This window comes from Linepithema humile, chromosome 2 (genome assembly GCF_040581485.1).
Source record: "Linepithema humile isolate Giens D197 chromosome 2, Lhum_UNIL_v1.0, whole genome shotgun sequence".
Taxonomy (NCBI): Eukaryota; Metazoa; Arthropoda; class Insecta; order Hymenoptera; family Formicidae; genus Linepithema; species Linepithema humile.
The window spans coordinates 22,532,046-22,552,016 of record NC_090129.1 but is presented as its reverse complement, the minus strand read 5'-3'; the positions used below and the strand labels follow the sequence as shown (position 1 = coordinate 22,552,016).

Here is a 19,971-nt window from a genome sequence, read left to right as displayed (position 1 = left end):
CTCTGGCGTCAGGCTTATGTACGAAAATATTTGTTTTTTATTAATTCTGTACATCGCTGTTTCATACTACTTGCTATCAGTTTTATTTTTCTTATTATCTCTAAGAAGTGAACATTCTCAACATTCGCTCAACATTCTAATCGCTTATGAATCTTGAGAAATTTATACTAAACAGATACCCATTTCATTCCATTCCACTTTCTCGAATAAAGTAATGGCACGTCACCGACTTAATGCATTTCGCGACAAATTGCTGCAGCCTGTGTCCCTTGTAATCAAGTAAATTGTCATTATCTTAACCGTTTCTGTTCAGCAACCGGTTGCTGTGCCGGTTGCGCCTTCGAAGCCTCCGAGCACAAATCTTCGATCTTAACGCGGCGCGTTTCGCGTCTCTCGGCTGAGAATCGCATCGGTACCGCCTTTCCGTTCGGGCTTGAACGTCGGTTGGCTGCGCTCCGCGTCGTTATCCCGCGAACGTAAAGTTAATTAAAGTAATCCTCGGTTAATCGGCGTCGCTCGGAGTCCGCGCGCTCGCGCGCTCATTATGTCACCTTTATAAATGCGGGTGTGCAGGGCGCCTGCCGTTCGGTGTGATTAAAATTTAAAGCGGCGCGCACGCCATTTGCTCGGTGAAACGAGCTTGGTGAAAATATCGACCTCGTCCTCTCGCCTCTTTTGACTCCTTCCTGCGCTTCGAGTCAAAGGGCGCGCGTCTATTTGCTTGTCCGCATGCTAATGTTACGCCCGCTTTCCGTTCCGTATTGAATATTTGTTGTTTCCGATCGAGAGATTAAAATATCTTTTCATATCTTTATAATTTATGTATGGAAAAATTTAACCCGTGTTTGTAGTATCCAAACGATTCATCCGATTATAACGATTTATGTGCGATAAAAAGACGTGATTTAGTTCCCGCGAGCAATCACAGATTATCTATTCGAAATGCTATAAATGTTTGTATAACTTGAAAAAATTTCATTTTTATTTGTTTCTTTCGTAGTTCGCGTGTACTGTTGCTTTGTATAGTCTATCTACATGTTACCACGCGTATCGGCGAGTATATAAAGCACTATATCGAGATACAGGGTGACATTCAAAGCTCGTGTAACGATTTCGATGAAATATCAGCATTTTATTTTTTTTATATATATTTTTTAGAAAAAAAATATATATAAAAAATTTTGTTTTACTGATAAATCCATTTATCCATCCGGAGCATTCAGGCATCCATTAAACCTCCTTTTTTTCATATCAAAGAATAAGAGATAATGAAAGTGAAGAAAAAGATCCGTTTATTAGTTTTTTGCATGACAGTTAACAGGTTCTTGCGATAAGAATTTAACGGAGTTCGAAAAATAGCTGTCGGGGAGGATTTCTTGTAAGAAGATTTTACGATCCCCGTCGTAAATGTACAGAAGCCGGTTTGATTAAATTCGCATTGGTATGAATTTTGCCTCGGTCAGGTTTCAGACGAGTCACGTTCGATTTCGCGGCACTATGCCGCCGTAACGAGTGCGCTACACGTCGTATTATGCGGAATAAATCAGCGCTGATGCGGGATTATGTAAGACATTAATCTTTTCGAGACGCGCGATTTTTCACCCTCTTATTGATCTCCCGACAAGAGCAATGACTTTCGACGTTTCACGGGTCCGCGGACGGTTACATGTTCGCGATGAAAAATTCATGAGGCGCTATGTAACGCGTATGTAACACGCTTGCTGTATATAAGACATGGTTTACGGTAATCCCTGATCTATATCGACTTTGTGTCACGTGGATCATATCTGCTGCGTTTCAAAAATTTACAATTAAACGGTTTATGGGTTACGCTGTGCACAGAATGTCGTAAAGTTGCGTATTTTACGTTTAAGGATATTATTTGCTAACAATAACGAATTTCAGCGATAAATTTTCTAATCTGCTACTTTATAAACCGCATAACAGGAGTACTACGGTTTTTATAGAGTTTCTAGAGTGCAGAAGTAGGACGGGAAAAAGAGAGAGGGGGGAGGGGGGGAGGGAAAATTAATTTTTCCAGTAGAGTCGACTACGTACATTTCTTTTTATATATATTGCTGTAAATTCTCGCGAATAACTCGGCAAGAGCTAATAAGTGCTAGCACGTCGTAATTACGTAGACCTCATATTAAAATTTGTATTTTTAACTTCGTTTATGAAGGTACGAATCTGCTAACAACATGCGTGTCTAGGCATTTTATTACTTTATTTTTAGTACTTTGTTCAAAGCAGTGAATTAGAATGAATTGCTGACGAGCTTTGCGAAAAACCATGGGTGCATAAAACACTCATTAAAGATATTTATGGTTCTTTGGAAAAACCGCGACTTTCATATTTAACGATACCGTGCAGAAATCAATTCATTTACAAACATCTGAAAGCGCGTAAATATTTTCTCAGCGCTGCAATTAAAATAAAAATCGTATTTATTATTTATGTTTCATTCGTTGTTTATTGCTCTTTATAATGCTTTATAAGCATTGCACAACCCATAATCGATATTGGAATTTTAATAATAAAAAATTAATTAATAGCTGTTTATTATTACCGCAAGAATTTTTATGAGTCTAAAATTTTAGTTTATAAAAACCCGAATCTTATCATGAAATGAACTATTCATAATCTTGTTGGGTTTCTAGTCTAGTCTGTATGGGTTTCAATAACAATTTTTATAAATAAATAGTTTACTTGCATAATTGATATTCACTAGACTAAGCTCCATAATGTTGCGATATTAAGCCGCATAAGCTCGCACAGCTTTTGCTTTCTATGCGAATGGATTAGTCAGCAATCAATGACTACGATGCGAATTACCGGATGAATAGATACAAATCAATTGCGAGATATGTTACGACGAATTAATAAACGCCGGAATTAATCGATCGTTTCAGCTTCAAACAGTTTATTGCTCCGCATTTATGACGCGAAATTTATTCCATGAAATTTATTCCATCTCGGAGCAGTTTTTAAAACAATTTTAGGGATAATAAACGATAAATTTACATTAAAGCGAAACGAGGTCATTATATTGCTTAATAAGGCAAATCTTTCAAAGTGCACATTGCGCGTTTCGTAAAAGCACATGACGTTATTGTTAAAAAATTCATACGATATATGTAGTTTGAAATATATATTTTATCAAAGTCATCTCGGTGAACGATGTTGCGAGAATTGCGTGTAATTTTCTCTTTTTCCGCCACTGGCTTTGCCGCTGCATTCTTCTTAGACTCGCTAACAGCGACGATTACGTGGTTCTCGACACACACGCTTATGCATTAGTCCCGTATGGCGCGATAATTTATCGGAGCATGTAGTTAGTCACGAATAGAAACCGTGCATATAGCGTAATCTCTAATGAGGAGCCATGTCGAGACTGAATTTTTATTCCCCCGATACGATATGCATATACACGTGTACATACTAAAACCACTGTTTGCTGATACTACAGTTAAATATGAGTTAAATAAACAGTAAAAGAATTACACGCAGTCAATTGATGCCGCGTGAACCGATCGAGTTACGTAAATAGATAGAATTACATATCACCGGCTGCGTCCAAATTGCGCCACAACGGAAATCGATATATCTTTCATAAAAAGGACAAAAGTTAAGAAAACTACTGCAAAGTTTTAAATGATTTTTACGCCTTCCGCTGAGATTTATTCGCGGCGCGATGCTATCGTGATTTAATTACTTTCGCGGCTGGAATAGGCTTGAAAGGACTTACCTCGCGAAGAGAACGATTTCGTAGTCCAAATGCGCATTCATCCTCGTTGTCTTTGCTGTTGTCATGGGAGCGACAGCAACTTAGTCGCAATTTAATTGCCGCCCTTCGCTTTATTCATCTAACTGCGAGAGAGTCTAGCTAGCGGAAGTGACGAAGGAGTGCAGAATGCAACGAGGAGGGAAGACGGAGCGCGGTGAACAGAAGGAAAAGAGCTTAACTTTAGTTCGGAACTTTGGCGAGCGAGGCCATCCCGCGGGAAATCAATGTCTAACGGTTCAAAGAAGAAAGTCGAAGGAGGACGCGCGGCAGCGATCGCGTGTACGCGCGGAACTGCTCTATGTGTAATGGTTAATTTGATAACCGACTCGCGTCGGCTACGTCTCATCTTTGTTTCTTCTTCTTTGACCGTCTCCCGCCAAGTTTTTGTCCGTCGCTTTGCCGATTAAATTTCCGGCGGTGGAATCTGGGAGTCGGGAGGTTCGCGCGGTGGTGCGGTACGATGAAGAAACACTTCCAAATAATTAAATAGGAGATCTGCATTTTACAAAGCAATAAGTTACACGAGAGTCCTTACACGAAACCAAAGCCCCACTTCGAGTCGTGGCACGCATTCCTTGTACCTGTCATGCCTTTCCATTTCTTTTTTCCCTCCTTTTTATACAAATGTGAAACGTAGCCTTTAGGCAGTGAATCGCAAAGATAAAAAGCGTAAATATATGTCCTTTCCTACGGAGAAGATCGTCCTCGAGCTAATTCTGCGTGAGAAAATATACGCGCAGCACATCACGTTGTCGAACAAAAGCATTTTGTGAAAATTAAAGTCCTGTAACTTTAATATTAAAAATATTAAAATTTTTTAATTTATTGTTTCGCAAAGTTTATTGCGAAATGCTCATTAATGCTTTCCTAATAAATGGAACAAAGCTTTGTTCACTCTCGCGAAAAATGCTTTCTCTCATTAAATATATTTTGTCTTTTGTTCGGCAACAATGCGCGCGATTCTCATCAGTTATCGCAATTGCGATGAAATGGCTCGAATTCCTGTGGAAGACTGGAAAAGGACAACGTCGTTGTTTGTCGACGATTTAAAAAAAAAAAACGTACAGGATAATATAGCACCGCGGATGCACGATCAGGCGCGGCGTGCGTAACTAGCCACGACATCGAGATTTTCTGGGAATTATACATAGTTAGCACCTAAAAAGTTTTTAACATCGCTCGCATAGAGTCACGCACAATTCGTCAGCTTAATCTGCAGCCCGAACTTTACTTCATAACTTTGATTTCGTCACCGACTAGCCTTTTTTTCGCTAGTTTGATTCGCCTTTGCGGTGATTTTATTCCCTATGATGAAAAATGAGCGCTAACTCCCTCGATAACGCCGTATTCGATTCGAGTAGCACAAAACATTGCAGAAATTTATCGTTCATTCGCGAGCTAATACCGCCCTATAATCTTCCGCCAGTCTTTCATCTCTCCGGATTATGATCCTAATTTGTCACTTTCATGGTCGGTCATACATCAAATACGGGCGGTCTATAACGTTTATATTCTGTTCGATGCTTCAGTGTGCGGAAGTTCATCTACAATCTGGTTCATTGATCCTGATTCAGTCATGCCTTCGTCATTCTGGTCGGACTCGAGGTCCGATGATGGCTCGGATCAATCACTGTAAAGAAAAATTTTTTTTCTCGTAACCAAATCGGACAGTAATGAAAAGTTTTTTGGGATTAACAGACGTACCAAAATATTGAAATTATATTTTGAACATTCTCTAAGATATTCTTAATTATTATTTTATATATTGTATATTTTTACCTATCGCTATTCTCGCTAGTTGCTTCCTCGCTGCAGTCTAAATCGAGTTCTCCCTGAATCGCGCTCTGTAAGTCATCGATTCTCTGTAACGCTAGTCTGAGATCATCTCTGGCAACCTTGGTTTCAGCTTCCGCGGCTTCCAAAGATTTCTCTATATCGCGACGAGCGCGCATAGCCTCCTGTTCGCGCGATATCGCTGTGCTAGCTTCGTCGCGCGCGTCACGCAAGGATCGTTGTAGTCGCCTTGCTGTATCCTGGGCGGTCTGTTCTTTTGTTCTGAGTAAGGCTGATTCAGTCTGTAGCTTATCGACACTTTCTTTCAATCGTGCTATTTGCGTCTGCAAAAAACAGAAATGAGGAAAGTAGTTAGTGCTTTATTTTCATTAACTAAGATTTACAATTTTTTTGGAATAAATCAATTTGATGAATTATATTTTATTAAATTATTAATTTTTAATTGATATGTATAGTTTATTTTTATGCAACTTTAATTAAATAGAATAGTAGAGAATTAATTTTATGAAATTGCAATTCCAACAATACCTCCAAACGTGCTCTTGTCGTTTGCTCCAGTTCAAGCTTGCTTTCGAGTTCCTTGGCGCGGAACTCCAGGCGTCTCGTAGCAAGGCTGTTCGCCGTAGGATCACCGAGTTGCTCCACTGATTCTAATCTTTGTGTTAGTTCCGACAGTTGATCCTTTAGCGATGACTTCTCCGCCTCAAGCGCAGCGATTTGCGTTTGTGCCTCTTGCAATTGGTTTTGCTCCGCGGAAACTTGCTGCACCGCGGCTCGATATTTCTTCAAGACCTGATTTGATTAAAATACATTTTAGAAATTATTTTATATAATTTTTATTTTAAAAAAATACAATTAAAAATTCGTATACTTTAGAGTTGTTAAAAATTGTATTTCGTGAAAATTGACTCATAATTAATTAATTATTTCAGTTTCAAATAAAAACTAAGAATGTTTAATAAAAAGGTTTCGTTTGAACTCAGAATGAAATAACGTACCTCTGCAAGTTCCTCTTCATTTTCTTCCACTTGAGACAATAGTTCTGAGCATTCGCGATTGGCCGCATTAGCCCGCTCTTCCGCCTCGGAACGTTGTCGCATAGCTTCTTCTAAACTCGCTTGCGTTTCATTCAGTTCTTGTTCCAATGCTTGTTTCGCTTTAATCGCCACTGCCCGAGCGCATTCCGCGTCTTCCAATTGATTTTTCAATTGGCGCAACGCGGCTTTGCCTGTCGAATCGCCCTTGGATCTGTCGAGCATCGTTTGCGCGTCTCTGAGCAACGCTTTTGTCCTCTTCAGGTCTCTCTTCAACCTGTTTACACACGTAATGCAAATTTTTTAATTATTTATATTTTAATGTTTATTTTAAAACCCAGATCCCAAATTTTCGATAAGACAACGGAACAAAATGAGGAAAAATAAATGCAAAAGTTTGATTAACTTACCTCTGCATAGTTTCAGCTTCCGCCGCACGATCGGCTCGGTCTTGTTCTTCTAAAGCCACCAAACGGCGTTCCAATTCGTGCTTTTCTCTCAGTAAAATCGTCCTCTCCTCATGTTCGTTCTCCAATTGTGACTCGAGAGCCTTGACTTTTTTGTGCGCGTTTCCGCGAACGTCCTCCAGCTCCTCATCGCGCTGCTGCATCTCTTTGCGCATCTCCTTGCGTTGCTGCTCGATACTCATTTCCAATCTGAGCTTTGCCTGTTCCAGCAACTGCACTTGACCAGCTAGATCGTCCAGCTCCTCTTCCTGATCCTTCGCACGTTTCTCCAGCTCGTGCTTCGCCTTCTTTAGCTGCGCGACTTCCTCTTCCGTTTTACCGCCGAAAGTGAGCTCCTCCAATTCTTGAGTTAACGTGCGAAGTCTTTCCTCCTTCAGTTCAATCTCTAGTCTTGCGTCCTATATTATAAATGTAATATATGCAAATATATGATACGGTTATTTTAAGTAGGGAAAACGAAAGAGAAATTGGATAACAAGAAGGAAAATGTACTCACGCTCAGATTCTGTTCCACCGTGAATTTTTCCGCGATCGCAATCTCCTTTTCTCTGGCTAATCTTTCACGCTGCGCTTTCTCTTGTCTAAGATCGTTCATCAGATTCTGAGTCTCCGAATCGAATCTAAACGCAATTATTAGGATTATCAGGATTATTTAAATATCTTTGATATTATACGCAAAACAGTTTTCAATTATTTAAATATCATTAGAAATGATTTACTGTACAAAGTCTCTATTTTAAGATAAAATTTAACTATTTTTTGCTGTAAAAAAAATTCTGGCATTTACAGTGCGCAAGACATTATAATAAAAAAAAGTTAGAGCTAATAAATTATCTCGTTATTGAATAGGTATCGAACAAAAAATTCTGACAGGATTTCGGGAACAAGTCCAATTTCACTGCTTGCAACGAGATCGGCTTTAACTGCCGGCGGGCGCACGCTGTATTTAGATTAACAGGAAGCTATCTTCGCGAACGGTCAATCGTGATTTACAGACACGCCGGACGCGTTGCTGGCAGTGTGGATCGGGTGGCGCTGGCGGCCTGGCGCGATGCCAGGGACACTTGTTGCCGCGGATGAAATGAGAATAGAGCGAGCTAGCACCCGATACTGCGATTCGTCGACTATTAGTTGGGCAAGGCAATACATCTTGAAGCACAAGCAAACAAAGCGTAACACCTTGGAGTTATTCTTTACGCGACTCACTTGCGTTGCTTCTTCTCGAGAAGATTGTTCCTAGCGGTCTGTTCCTCCAACAGCAGTCTGAGATCGTGCATCTCGCCGTTCAGTTTCTGAACTCGCCGCTTCCACTGTCCGACGACTTGCCGTTGCTCTTCCACTTCTTCGTAAGCGTCGGCCAGCTGCTCAAAAACGCGAGAATATTATGCCAACATGACGCTTACGACTCGTAGATGTAAGAATAATTTGACGCGTACCTTTTTTTCTAATTGCTTTTTCAGCCCCACCAGTTGCTCGAGATCGTCCTCGTGCTGCTGCGCCATTTTTCTCTTCGTGAACTCAAGTTCTCGGATAGCGTGCTCGTACCGTTGCCTATAAACGCCGCCGTCTTCGCATTCCTCGCCGTCAGAAACAACTCCGTTCAAATCGGCAGCCCTCGCATAAAGTAATTCCATTTCCAGCCGTTCGGTCGTCTGCTGGAGATTCTTATTGGCCTCGGTTACATCCTGCAGCTCACGCTCGAGCCGCAGGCGCTCCGATGTCTCGGCGTCAATCCTTTCCGCCGCCAGCGTCGATGTAGAATGCTCCTCCGCGAAGTCTGCGGTCATCTCGCTCAGCTTGAACAGAAAAAATATATCTTATATAAGGAAATCAAATATGATACGTTATACGCGAATTGCGGATTATCGTTACTTCTGCCTGGCGCCGTCACTTGCCGTTCTGCGTCTTTCAGCTTTAAGCGTTCCCGAAGTTGAGGTAAAATATGAATTGTATGTGGTGTTATTTAATGCAACGAGAAAGTTTTTTTATAACAAGTTCTTTTATTAATTTTTTTATTAGTTTTTTGTAGTATTTTTTTTAAATAAAACTTTTTATTCTTCTTTGCGTTTAATGAAAAGATCTAAAGCCCATCATCTTTCAACTTTGCACGTTACATTACCTCTTGTATTCCGTCCGACAAAGTGGCGTCTTCCGAAGCGCGGGACAAGGAGCGCCTCGAAGGGCTCCTCGCTGCACTGTTCGATCTGCTGTAATATTGATAGCCGCGTATCATGATATTCGTGGCGCTCTGGCTTCTTCCAATCGTGCCCCGCGGCTTACCTCTCATATACGGTAAACTTATCGGATCGTCATCCGCTTCGTCCTTATGACCGAGACTCCGCCATTCGTCCATAATGTGATCGGTACGTTTCAGAAACTGAGAGATCTTCGATGAAAGATACGACGACGCGGTGGACGGCTCTAAATGAGACGCGGTAGGCGTGAAGGATTGTTTAACTCTCTGTCGCTCGCAGCCCAGGACAAAGTTGAGACTCGCGTCGAAGACGACCGGCGCCTGTTCCTTGACCAGAACATCCTCCATCGACGGCGAACACGCGCTCTCGCGAGGATACGTTCTTCGCGGCGGTGTCGAGAAGGTCGGCGATCCCAGATAAGAGCCGCTTCGCGAGGAAGCGATGGACGGCGATCTCATTCCCGACAAGGACTTCGCTCGGTAGGATACGCTAGAAGAGATGCTGCAGGGGGAAGGACTCCGCATCATAGGATTCAAATTGGCGACGACGTGTCCTCTGCTAGATGGTCTCTTGTTATGGTTGCAATGCGGCGGCAAGGGTGGTCTTCTCGCCAGGCCTTTCGCGAGATTCGGTGAATTCGGCAAGCCATTGGTTAGGCTGCTCATCGAGTTGTTTCTATCGAGCGTTTCGTCGGAGCTCGTGCTCTCCAACGCGTTAAGGTGCCGGTTTTCGTGAAGGGGAGAGGGAGGGGTGCCTGGATACCTCATCGGCACGGAGGGCATCTTGATTAACAATCCAGGGATTTTAGGAATATCGATGTATGATTAAAGCCTACTGTTCAAAGCATCGTTCCAATTATGGAGCTGACGACGGATTGGATGAACCACCGGAGCCGAAATCGTCGCGGTTGACATTTCAAGCTATTTTCTTTCGCAACTTCATCCAGCAGCTGAATTTTAACGGTCGATTGATACCGGAGACTCGTTACATTACTTCGGCGAATTGCGTAACGCCGAACGACGACGAAGGCGCCCGTGTCGGCAAGGAGTCGCGATGCAACTGCCTCTTCCTGGGTCGGCCAATTCGCCGCCGAAGGCGTCCGGCAGAGGAGGCGGTCACCTCTGAGTTATTCTAAGGGGAAGGCGGCGAGAAAGAGAGGAGCAGCGAGGGAGATAAAGGCGGAGAGAAGCGCGCGAGACGGCTATTCTGGCCATTCGCCAGGTCCACCGTAAACTTTGCGAGAAAAATATCGGCTGCTAGAGTAGGAAAACATAGTACTACAATTTCGACAGAGCTTCGAAGGATCTGTGCATTTGTAAAAATAGAACGGGCAGAGAGAAGCGGAAATATAAGAATCGCCGTGCTGTGAAAATTCGAAGTGGAGATTTCCAACGTTAATCGAGACAATTTAAATGATTAACGCGACGACTTTGTTTAATTACTTCTTATTAAGGATGCAGAAAGTGTTTTCTTGATTGTCTTCCTTATTAGGATATGTCAAGCGTTTTTGCGTACCAGCCGCGGACTAGAATGGTACAACGTGCAGTCTGCCGGTCGAGTCACGATAATAGTCGCGCACGCTCGACACGCGCCGTCTGGCGTGCTTAACCCAATTGCGCGGTGTGCGTGCCGCGAATACCTAAACGGGCAGTTTGGGCTTAATGCATCCTTCCAAAGTGCCTCTATTAGATTCATCATGCGGTCACACGCGAAATCGTTATGACGGACGGCAGAACAGAAAGGCGCGCAATTTGCGGCACGGTTGCCGGCTGAAGTAACGAGCGTTCGAGGCGCGACGTTTCAGCCTCGCGCGAATATTTCGTAATTGCAACTTGTCATATCGAAATCATCAATAGCATTCATCGAGTAAATTCGCCAAGCTTACCTTGGCTTCCAGCTTGTCATTGTCGTGCTTGAGATGATTACGTTCCTGCTCCAAGCGCTCCACCTTCGCCCTGAGAAGCTCGAGCTCTTCCTATTGAAACGGAACAATTCATTAGCGAACAATAACGGCGGATAAACTAGGTAGAAAATATTTTTCTCACCGTTCGCGCTTTTAGTTGATCTTCGGTCCGATGAACGTTCAACAAGGGCGCGACTTTCACGTACAATCTCCACCATGGCCATTCTCGCACGGACATTAGCTTCCTCACGTTCCTTTGGATGCATCGCACTGCAAGATCTTGCAGCTGTAGGAAAGATTAATTTACGATTAAAATCATTATAAATTATTACCATCATTATAAATTATCGCTAAAGCGAAGAGAATGTAAAAGTCGCGAAGACACACATCGACTATATTTTATTTATGTTCTTATTTGTTGAATTGAAAAATCAAAAGCTTTTATAAACTCATTGCGAATGCAAACACAATGTAAATTCATGTCCATTAGTATGAATGAGATTGCAATTTTGAACCGTGAGCCGCGATTTCTGCATTGATCGAGTAAAATGAGCGAAAGTGTTTGTTTGCAATTTCCCACAAGTAATTGAAAACTTTCTATATTTATCTTTTTATTCGAAATAATTTAAACAGAAAATAAGCGGCCTACTTTTAAAGTGTTAAGTTTGCGCCGTGCCAGATAGCCTCTGCATCTCGCCTGCAGCAGGATTATGTGACCTGTGAGCTTCTCGTCCCTTTGAGCTTCCAATCGTTCCAGGGTGCCCGATCGGAAGAATATCTGCGAACAAAAGTACACGTCTTTTAGTTTCTTCGATATATATTAATTAATACTTGACGGAACGTTGGTATCATCACTATTATTAATTTAATCTTAATCGAGCATAATTTATTAACAGAAATGCTTGGTTGCGTGCATACGAATAAGATAAACCGCGCATTAAACGTGAGTTCAGGGGCGATGAAAAATGTTAAAATATGCATGGCACAGTTTCCTGCCGCTTATGCAGAAACGAAGAGGATGAACATATATAGTTTCTGAAGCGTGAATCCACCCGTCGAGGCGTCTCGATTGCATTAGACAGAATATGATTTTACATAAGCCTGTGCAACAAATGTACGTTGACAAAGCCACTTTCCATTTTAAATATATTTTACGGTTTTATAAGATAAAATAATCAATATGTTTTGAGAAATTATAATTGTTAAAAAATAACGGCAGCCTGCTATCTACGAAATCAAAGTATTAATTTAAGAAAGAAAGCCCAGTTAATAGCGAGTTATATTAATGGCCGTATCTGTCAGCACATTATCATTAACCCGACTACTACCATATAAAATTGTATTCCTTTCCGCGATATGAACGATAAACGATCGCATGTTGGATACGCAGAGCGATCAGCGCGGTCTGATTATCCAGTCGAGCTTCTAATTACCGGGCGCTATCGGTATTTAGAGCTAACGACCGGTGCGAGACCGTAATTATCCCGAGACAGACCTGTCGTGCATTTTCCGGGGATGTGTCATCTCGGCAGCTATCGATGCTACTGGCCCCGCTGGACGTCGAAGTGCTTGTTTTAACAGCGACCTTCTTCTTCTCAGGTTCCGCCAGTCTGTTAACAATTGTCGAATTGAAGATTTTCGCGTCGTCGTCCGCGTCTCGATCGAGTCTGCTGAAGTACTGCGGCTCTTTGAAGTCGCTCGAAGTTTCCCGTTGACTTTGATTGTCAATAGTTTCTTTCCACTCCACCTCGTTCTCGTTACTCATGTGACCGCTATCCTCCGAGCAGTTTCCATCCGACGAGTATCCGGTGTATTCGTTCCCGCTCTTGTTACCCTTCAGCTCACCCCTCCCAATGATAGGAGCATCCGCGGACTTCGGCTTGAGCAGAGCCTCTCGCGGGGATTCCTTGACAGCCTCGGTGTTCTTGCAGTTGAAAAAATTCACCAGGTGTTCGATATCCTTCGCTCTCTTGCCGACGCCTTGCTTTTTCTTCGTCTCCTGCGTGCTGTCGACGACGTCGCTCTCGACTCGAACCGCCTTTGCCAAATTTACGGTTATTTTTCCGGAAGTCGCGGCGCAGATTGTTTTTGTTTCGGTATCTGCACTCGCGAGTCCTTGAATCTGTCTTTCCCAATTGCGCCTCAGTTCTTGATAAGAATTTGGGTTTTTTTTGTTTTTCTTCAACTCTTCGACGAGCTCTTCCGGCTTCTTGTAGCTTTTTATTCGATTAAGCTTACATTCTTTTACCACAGACTCTTTTTTCTTGGAATCTTCTTCTGATTTTATACTATTATCCGTAAAAATTACTGTCGTCTTCTTCGTCTTTGTTTCTTCATCGGTGATCGCATCCTCGTTGCTCTTGTCATCTTGAGAATTACACTCTTCTGCAGTGATGTTGGTTTTGCCATTGCACAGCGTCTCTCGATCCTCGTAGATTTCCGTTCTACGCGGAGGAGTGACATCCGCGATATCCGCGACAGACATGACCGTCTCCTTGGATTCCACGTCGTCTTCCAGCTGCGCCATCAGCCGCGCGGCTCTCTCTTCCAGATTGCTCGTCGATGTCGACATTTTCGAGGCACTCGAAATTTTTGAGCATGTATGATCGAGGATCTCGCGGCAGTTCTCGTAGATACGCTCGTCCGACGCGGCGTCGAGATCGAGCTCGAAATTTATCTGGCCGGCCGGCTCTCGGACGCGATCTACTTGCGATAGATCGGCGAGAGACCTGCCGAGACCGTTGGACCGGGCCGCCGGAAGCGGTATTTTGCTAGGCCTGGCGATCAAGCTTATCCTCGCGTCAGTCTTCTTGCAGTGATTGCAATCCGCTCTCGGCGCATGAACGCTCCACAAACTAGTAGATCTGCTCATGAGCGTCGGACTCTTCCGCGGCGGTTCTTCCTTCCTCGCCTTTTCCGGCAATCTTCTCTCCACGGAGATCGGTATCCATCGAGGTGAGATCGAAGGAGATATCTGATTATCCAAAGACACGGAGTTTAAACTGATTGAACGATCGAGCGCGGCGCCGTTCCGTCGCGCGATCTCAGACTTTGTCGGCATTTTCTCGGACGTATAATTGATACCCTTCTTCAGCAACGTTCTGTCCTCCAATATCGTGCACGAGAGAGACGAGCTGGCCGATTTGCAGACTTTCTTCTTATCGCCGTTGCGTGCGACGGATGAGACAGTTTTTGCCGCGTCCGGTCGGGTCTCGTTCGTGGCTCGTTTTGCGGGTTTCGGAGGCGAGGAAAGTCGGCACTTCGAGGAATCCGAATTGGTGGAGCTACGACGCGATGGATTGACCACATCGCTGGACATCTTGATTGATGTCCTCGGAGTCGTCTGCGGCTTTGAGGAACGAGGCGGCTTGTTCGGTGAAATCGCGGAACTCGTCGTCTGATTCGACTGATTCTGCTTCTTGATGGACGAAAGCGGGGCTTTTGACACATTCGGATTGCTCTTGGCTTTAATCAAACGCGAGTTGCCGCCGGGAGCGTATTTAGTTACGTTATCGTGCATGTTGAAATATCTGAGGTCAAATTCGATAAGAAAGAAAATGAGTCGTTATTTCTAATGGAAAGCGTGTTCCAATTTTGTGTTTCCTCAGATCTGCTGAATCATCTTCTTCTTCCACAATTACAATTTCCGTGCATTCCTTAATCAATTTTTTATCACATTGAGAATAACATAGTACGTGTAAATAGTACGTGTTTTTATTTTCTCTCGATAAAAATTAACTTTATAATTTCCTCGTAGTATCTCCACATTAATTGAAGTACTTTGTCTTTTTATATGGCATTTCACTATTTTTTCTCACTCAGTCATAAAAATAGCTTTGATGAAATATAACGAAAAAGAAATCAGAAAATATGCATTTTCCTCGAAATTATCGCAATGTCTTTTCGAATGTACATCGGTTAAGCACAGTTTGAAACTCACCAATTTTGAATCAACAAACACTTTTTCGGTCTAATATCTTTTAAATCTCTTCGTATTTGTAAACACACAATTCTATTGTCCCGAAGAGATCTACTTAAATTCAACTTTGAAACATTAAACTAATGATTCAAAATTTTAGTACAGATTGCCTTATCTGTAACAAGTGTTATTATTACAGCCTTTGTAATTATAGCACTAATAAATGATGTTCTGTGTAATCTCTTCGCACGATTTATTATATGTTACACAGAGTTCGTTATTTTAACAAAATTTATATATATACGACCAATATATAGCCTCGGCGCAGACATCTATCTTAATATATCGAATTAATTATAACATGATATAAAAATATAAGAAGTCTAATTGAGATAGATATCTAATGCGACGCGGAGATATCTGTACTTCAAGCTTAATTGCTTGTCGTCGAAGTTAGTTCGTGCGTCGCACTTGTCGTCACCGCGCGAAAGATCGCACCCCCCCAATCACTGACACTAGCGAGACCGATAATTCTCGCACTTGCAGACGTTGCGGAATGAATGGTCGCTGAAGCAGCCTTTTTCTCTCCACTGCCGTGCAGAACGAGCCGCGACTAAGTGCCGTAAAAGCCGCGTAAAAGTTTACACGCACCCGACTGCGAGGGCAGAAGCGAGGAAGCGAAAGAGAGAACGTCAGACGACAGGAGGGAGGTACGAAAGAGTGAGGGAAATAAAGGGGAAGAGGATTGAAAGACCGGTAAGGGGGGTAGGGGCGAAGATTATCTCGAAGCCGGTTGCACGCATCGGCCTGCAACTCTCAACGGGCAGGAAGATGCAGCCGGTTAATGCTCGGGTGCCAGCTTATCATTTTCATTGAAGGGAGACGCCGGGTCTTCTTGCTCCGATAAAGAGAGACGTGCGAGACAGACGTATGTAGTGAACGACGTAGTAGTGAGAGAGTCTCTTAAATGTTACGATATATCGAATACTGTTTCCGAGTCACGCGGTATCAGCGAGATTACGGCTAAAAGTTTCGGAGTGCAGCACGTGCTTCTAAAGACAGATGATAGCGAAACGAACGCGGAAACTTCATCGAAAACATTGAAATTTTATTCATAATGGCAATGATACTTGTTTTAAAATTCTTTAAATCTTGACATTTTATAATACTTTTATTATCAAGTCTTTGTTATAAAAAAATCGTATTTGTTAAAAAACTTACGACTTGAGATTGTTAAAATTTTTCTTTGAGTTTATTTTCTTTCATTTGGCACATCACAATACTGTCTCCTTGCTGTTTCGTTATAAAATAAATAGATTAAGGAATGCTAACAAAGGCAGAAACCGCGCGTTAGATTTGCCGTAACTTTGTTAATTAAATGTGCAACACAGGGATGTTGTGTAAAGTATATTTCGCAACTCTGATCGTGTCTTCCTCTCGTTAATTATACGACAGAACGACGCGTTCGTCTCGAGATGAAACATCCGTTAAGCGAATGTGTGCACTAAAGTCGGCAGAAACGAAACATCGAGACCCTCTCTTAATTATTACACGCGCTGGAGTTTCAAAGAAGTTCCGCGACACGGTCTGCAACGCGTTCTTCATTAATTTCATGCGACGCGATATTTTCTGCCTCGAGATAAAGTAACCGTTACACGAATACGCCAATCAGTGGATACGGAAACGGCGCGGTTTTTTTAGATGTCTTATTTTGCATAAGAAGACCTTATTATATGCGATATAATTTTCATTACACCGACTGTATCCTCGTCTCTTTCATTACTCCAATTGAAACACGGTCTCTTTGTACGCAGATAAAAAGCTCATTCAGAATGGGGTACGCCAATTAATGATATAGACGATTAAGAGCGACGATGGTTTGATTACGGATGCTGGCCAGATGTGAGAATAACATAGTCCGCGTTATACTATCATCAACTCAAAGAAAAAGTATACAATTCATCGCGTGCTAAATATTTGTGTCTTTTTTTCATAAGCAAACAATATTCACTGTACAAAACAATTTTGACGTATTTCTCGAAGTATTTATCGTAAAACTTCGACTGCTTAGAGAAGCTTTTCTAAAATCTGAAACAGATAGAATGTTACAAGCCTACAAAATAATAGCTACAAACTATAAGCCGTAAATATTGACGGGCCGAAACGACGCTATTAGCAAGTTTATGTCACGTTCAAATAAAGTCAAGACTTAAGCTGCAAAGTAAAGACCATCGATCTCGGCACGAGTCGATTCTATTACTTTCTTATTACGACGTACAGGGCGTCGTAATACCGGCGTCTCGATTGGTCGGCAACAAGAAAGCACTCGAGCGGCTCGGTGCTTTACTTCCAGGCCGATGATGTTTACCGTTATCGAAGCTAACAGGTACCGGTGGCTATAGACTTTCTCCCTCTCTTTTCCTCGCGGATTAATTAAGAAATTGACGACTTTCTCTCTCTCTCATTCTTTGTCTCTCTTATTCCCTCGATCGCAAAAGTTGCTTGCAAAACAAATGTGCTTTGTTGATTTTTACTATAATTAAAATGAACCGTTCTGCATTCGGTAAAATAAAAGGTAAAAGAAATGATCTAAAACAATAATTGAAGAATATTGACAATAAATTTGGCGAATGGTTCCATTATTTCTAGTATTGAAAATTTAATAATTTACATCAAATACAAAAATGCTTCGATAATGTAAATTTTTAATTAAAAAAATTTTAAGTGATATTTATTTTATCTGAGAAATTTAGTAAAATTTCCAAAATTAGTATTTAACATAAAATGTCTAAATATTTATGAGCTTGTAAAGAATTTCATCAATAATTCAACAGAATATTCTATCTATATAATTTGTGCCTTTCTTGTGATAATATTTTAATACTAATTTTATAATATTTTTTTTTTTTTTTATTTTATCATCTTAAACAAGACACATATTTTTAATATGATTTATCGCATGTTCGGAAAGCTATCAGCACTTTGTTCTAATATTCTAAGTAATTAATTATGTGTCCTGAACAAACATTTTCGGCAACCAGAACGACCAAAATAATCGACGGGCATGCACTCGCACAAGAAACGCATATGCGCACTCCGCGGACAATTTCGGAGCGGTTCCGACAAAAAGCGATCCCTTCGTTTGCGCTTGCTGCGTAATGTCAAGGCCGAAAGATGGTCGACGCCCGACGACGTCTCGATCTCGACCGAGACCAACCACGAACTGATGTGCAGGCTCGCACAGTTGTCGCATCGTCGGAAAGCTCGTTCCGCATCAGGTGCGCGTCCCTCCATCTCGTCCCCACTAGGCAGGTGATGTGTCACAAATACATGCATAAATCTTGCGCGTACCTTGCTCTGGTACCTTGCTGCCTGCTAGCGAGGGTATTGCTCGTAGCGCGATGTATCGAATATAAATCTCGGACTTATCGTATCGGAAGAGACGATAAGGAAGACACGACGTACAAACATATATTATAACGCTCGATTAACCACAAGCATAATTATGTGAATAATGAATCGTAACGATGCTCTTATATATTCGCATTACGCATTATCCACACGTCGAAGACGCGTAAAGTATTCCGACTTTCGATTTGCTTTCGATTTGCTTTCGATGTTACAATTTTACAGAATGCAGTTATAGCGTTTCCCGAGTCGAAATTTGTCTCCTATTTTCGACCTTAATGTTCAATCTAACACCTACTTTCGATCAAAATGTTCAATCTAACACCTAATTTGATACGTTAAGCAGTCACCCTATCTTGAACCTATTTAACCCCTGGCTCTTTTATCGAAACTCCTCTTTTAAATCTCATAATAAGAAACAGTTCGTTTACTGCCTATTTGAGGTACAAAATACGAGCAAATACAATACATACATATTCTTATATAAATGAAACCTATCAAAATTCTCCAGAATCCGTAAACGTAAAAAAATAGAGGTTGAAATTAGGAATAAAATTTCGACTCGGGTTGTTCGAATACTATTGGAAAATTTACGAAATTCGAAAGTGCAAGGGAAAGGAATTGTAGATTTGGAGTCTCGTGACAGGTGGACCTTGAATGGAACATCGGACCACTGCCAAATTGACTGGGGACCGGTCCTGGAACTGGCAGGCCCCTTTCTTGTTTTCTTATCCAGCCGAATAAGGCGCTTCGACGATTCCCATTTCGCCCGCCCGCTTTTTGTCTTTTGGATTGCACCGCCTCAATATTCTTGGAATTATATTGTACATGAGAGCCAAAGTTGTGTGTGCTGTTCTTGTAATTTAAAACAGTAATCCACAGCAAAAACGATAAAGATACGAAGATGCATGGGAAATATACAGGCAAGAAACCCAGGAAGATGCTTTTCCGCCGACTCGGGGCATACTGGCTTCGCGGTTTTTTTTCCAAGCGTATCGCGGAAACGGGGACGCGGGGCCGTTCGCCTCGAACACGTAGAAAAGGTCCCTGCATCTTGCCATCCGTCCGACGGATCGATAGATCTCCGCCGGGATGGCTGACGTGAAGAAATTCGAAGCAGACAAACGGCGCAGCGCGCGTTGGAAAGCGGCTGGCGAGAATGTCCGCTGGCCTACTGACGAACGGGAGAAAGGAGAGACGAGACGACGAGAGAAGGGGAGCCACATAAGAAGAGAAAAGAGCTCTGGCCGCGTTATGAAATCACGAGCTTCTTTCCGAGCCATCGGATCGTTTCTTTGTATGCGTTTGTTTAATGCGACAAATCACAGCAATCCGCCACATGAGATCGTCCATTTCGTTATCAAGTTTATTGCCGCTTTTCGGTGGGCGATCGGGTCGCTTTATCGGGTCCATTCGGCGAGAAACATATCCATTCTCACGCTCGTTTTTAAAAGTGAGGTAAGC

The 19,971-nt window shown here is 42.3% G+C and overlaps 1 protein-coding gene across 7 annotated transcripts in view; it reads right to left on the bottom strand.

The window, feature by feature from the left end:
* Positions 1–4,266: 4,266 nt before the first annotated feature.
* The window catches only part of LOC105668858 (unconventional myosin-XVIIIa), a 45,115-nt gene continuing 29,410 nt past the window's right edge, over positions 4,267–19,971 (bottom strand). For 5 of the 7 annotated variants that reach the window (XM_012361479.2, XM_012361478.2, XM_012361480.2 and 2 more), the window contains 11 exons: positions 11,830–11,958; positions 11,323–11,466; positions 11,163–11,252; positions 8,519–8,878; positions 8,289–8,443; positions 7,579–7,702; positions 7,026–7,480; positions 6,580–6,892; positions 6,110–6,373; positions 5,567–5,904; positions 4,267–5,417 (listed from right to left, as the gene is read on the bottom strand). In XM_012361479.2, coding sequence (XP_012216902.2) covers positions 5,411–5,417; positions 5,567–5,904; positions 6,110–6,373; positions 6,580–6,892; positions 7,026–7,480; positions 7,579–7,702; positions 8,289–8,443; positions 8,519–8,878; positions 11,163–11,252; positions 11,323–11,466; positions 11,830–11,958 — 2,379 coding nt within the window. In that variant the 3' untranslated portion in view covers positions 4,267–5,410. Of the gene's footprint in view, positions 5,418–5,566; positions 5,905–6,109; positions 6,374–6,579; positions 6,893–7,025; positions 7,481–7,578; positions 7,703–8,288; positions 8,444–8,518; positions 8,879–9,201; positions 10,346–11,162; positions 11,253–11,322; positions 11,467–11,829; positions 11,959–12,675; positions 15,758–19,971 lie in introns of those variants that run through there. The other 2 variants (XM_012361482.2, XM_012361483.2) reach the window with 2 other exon arrangements.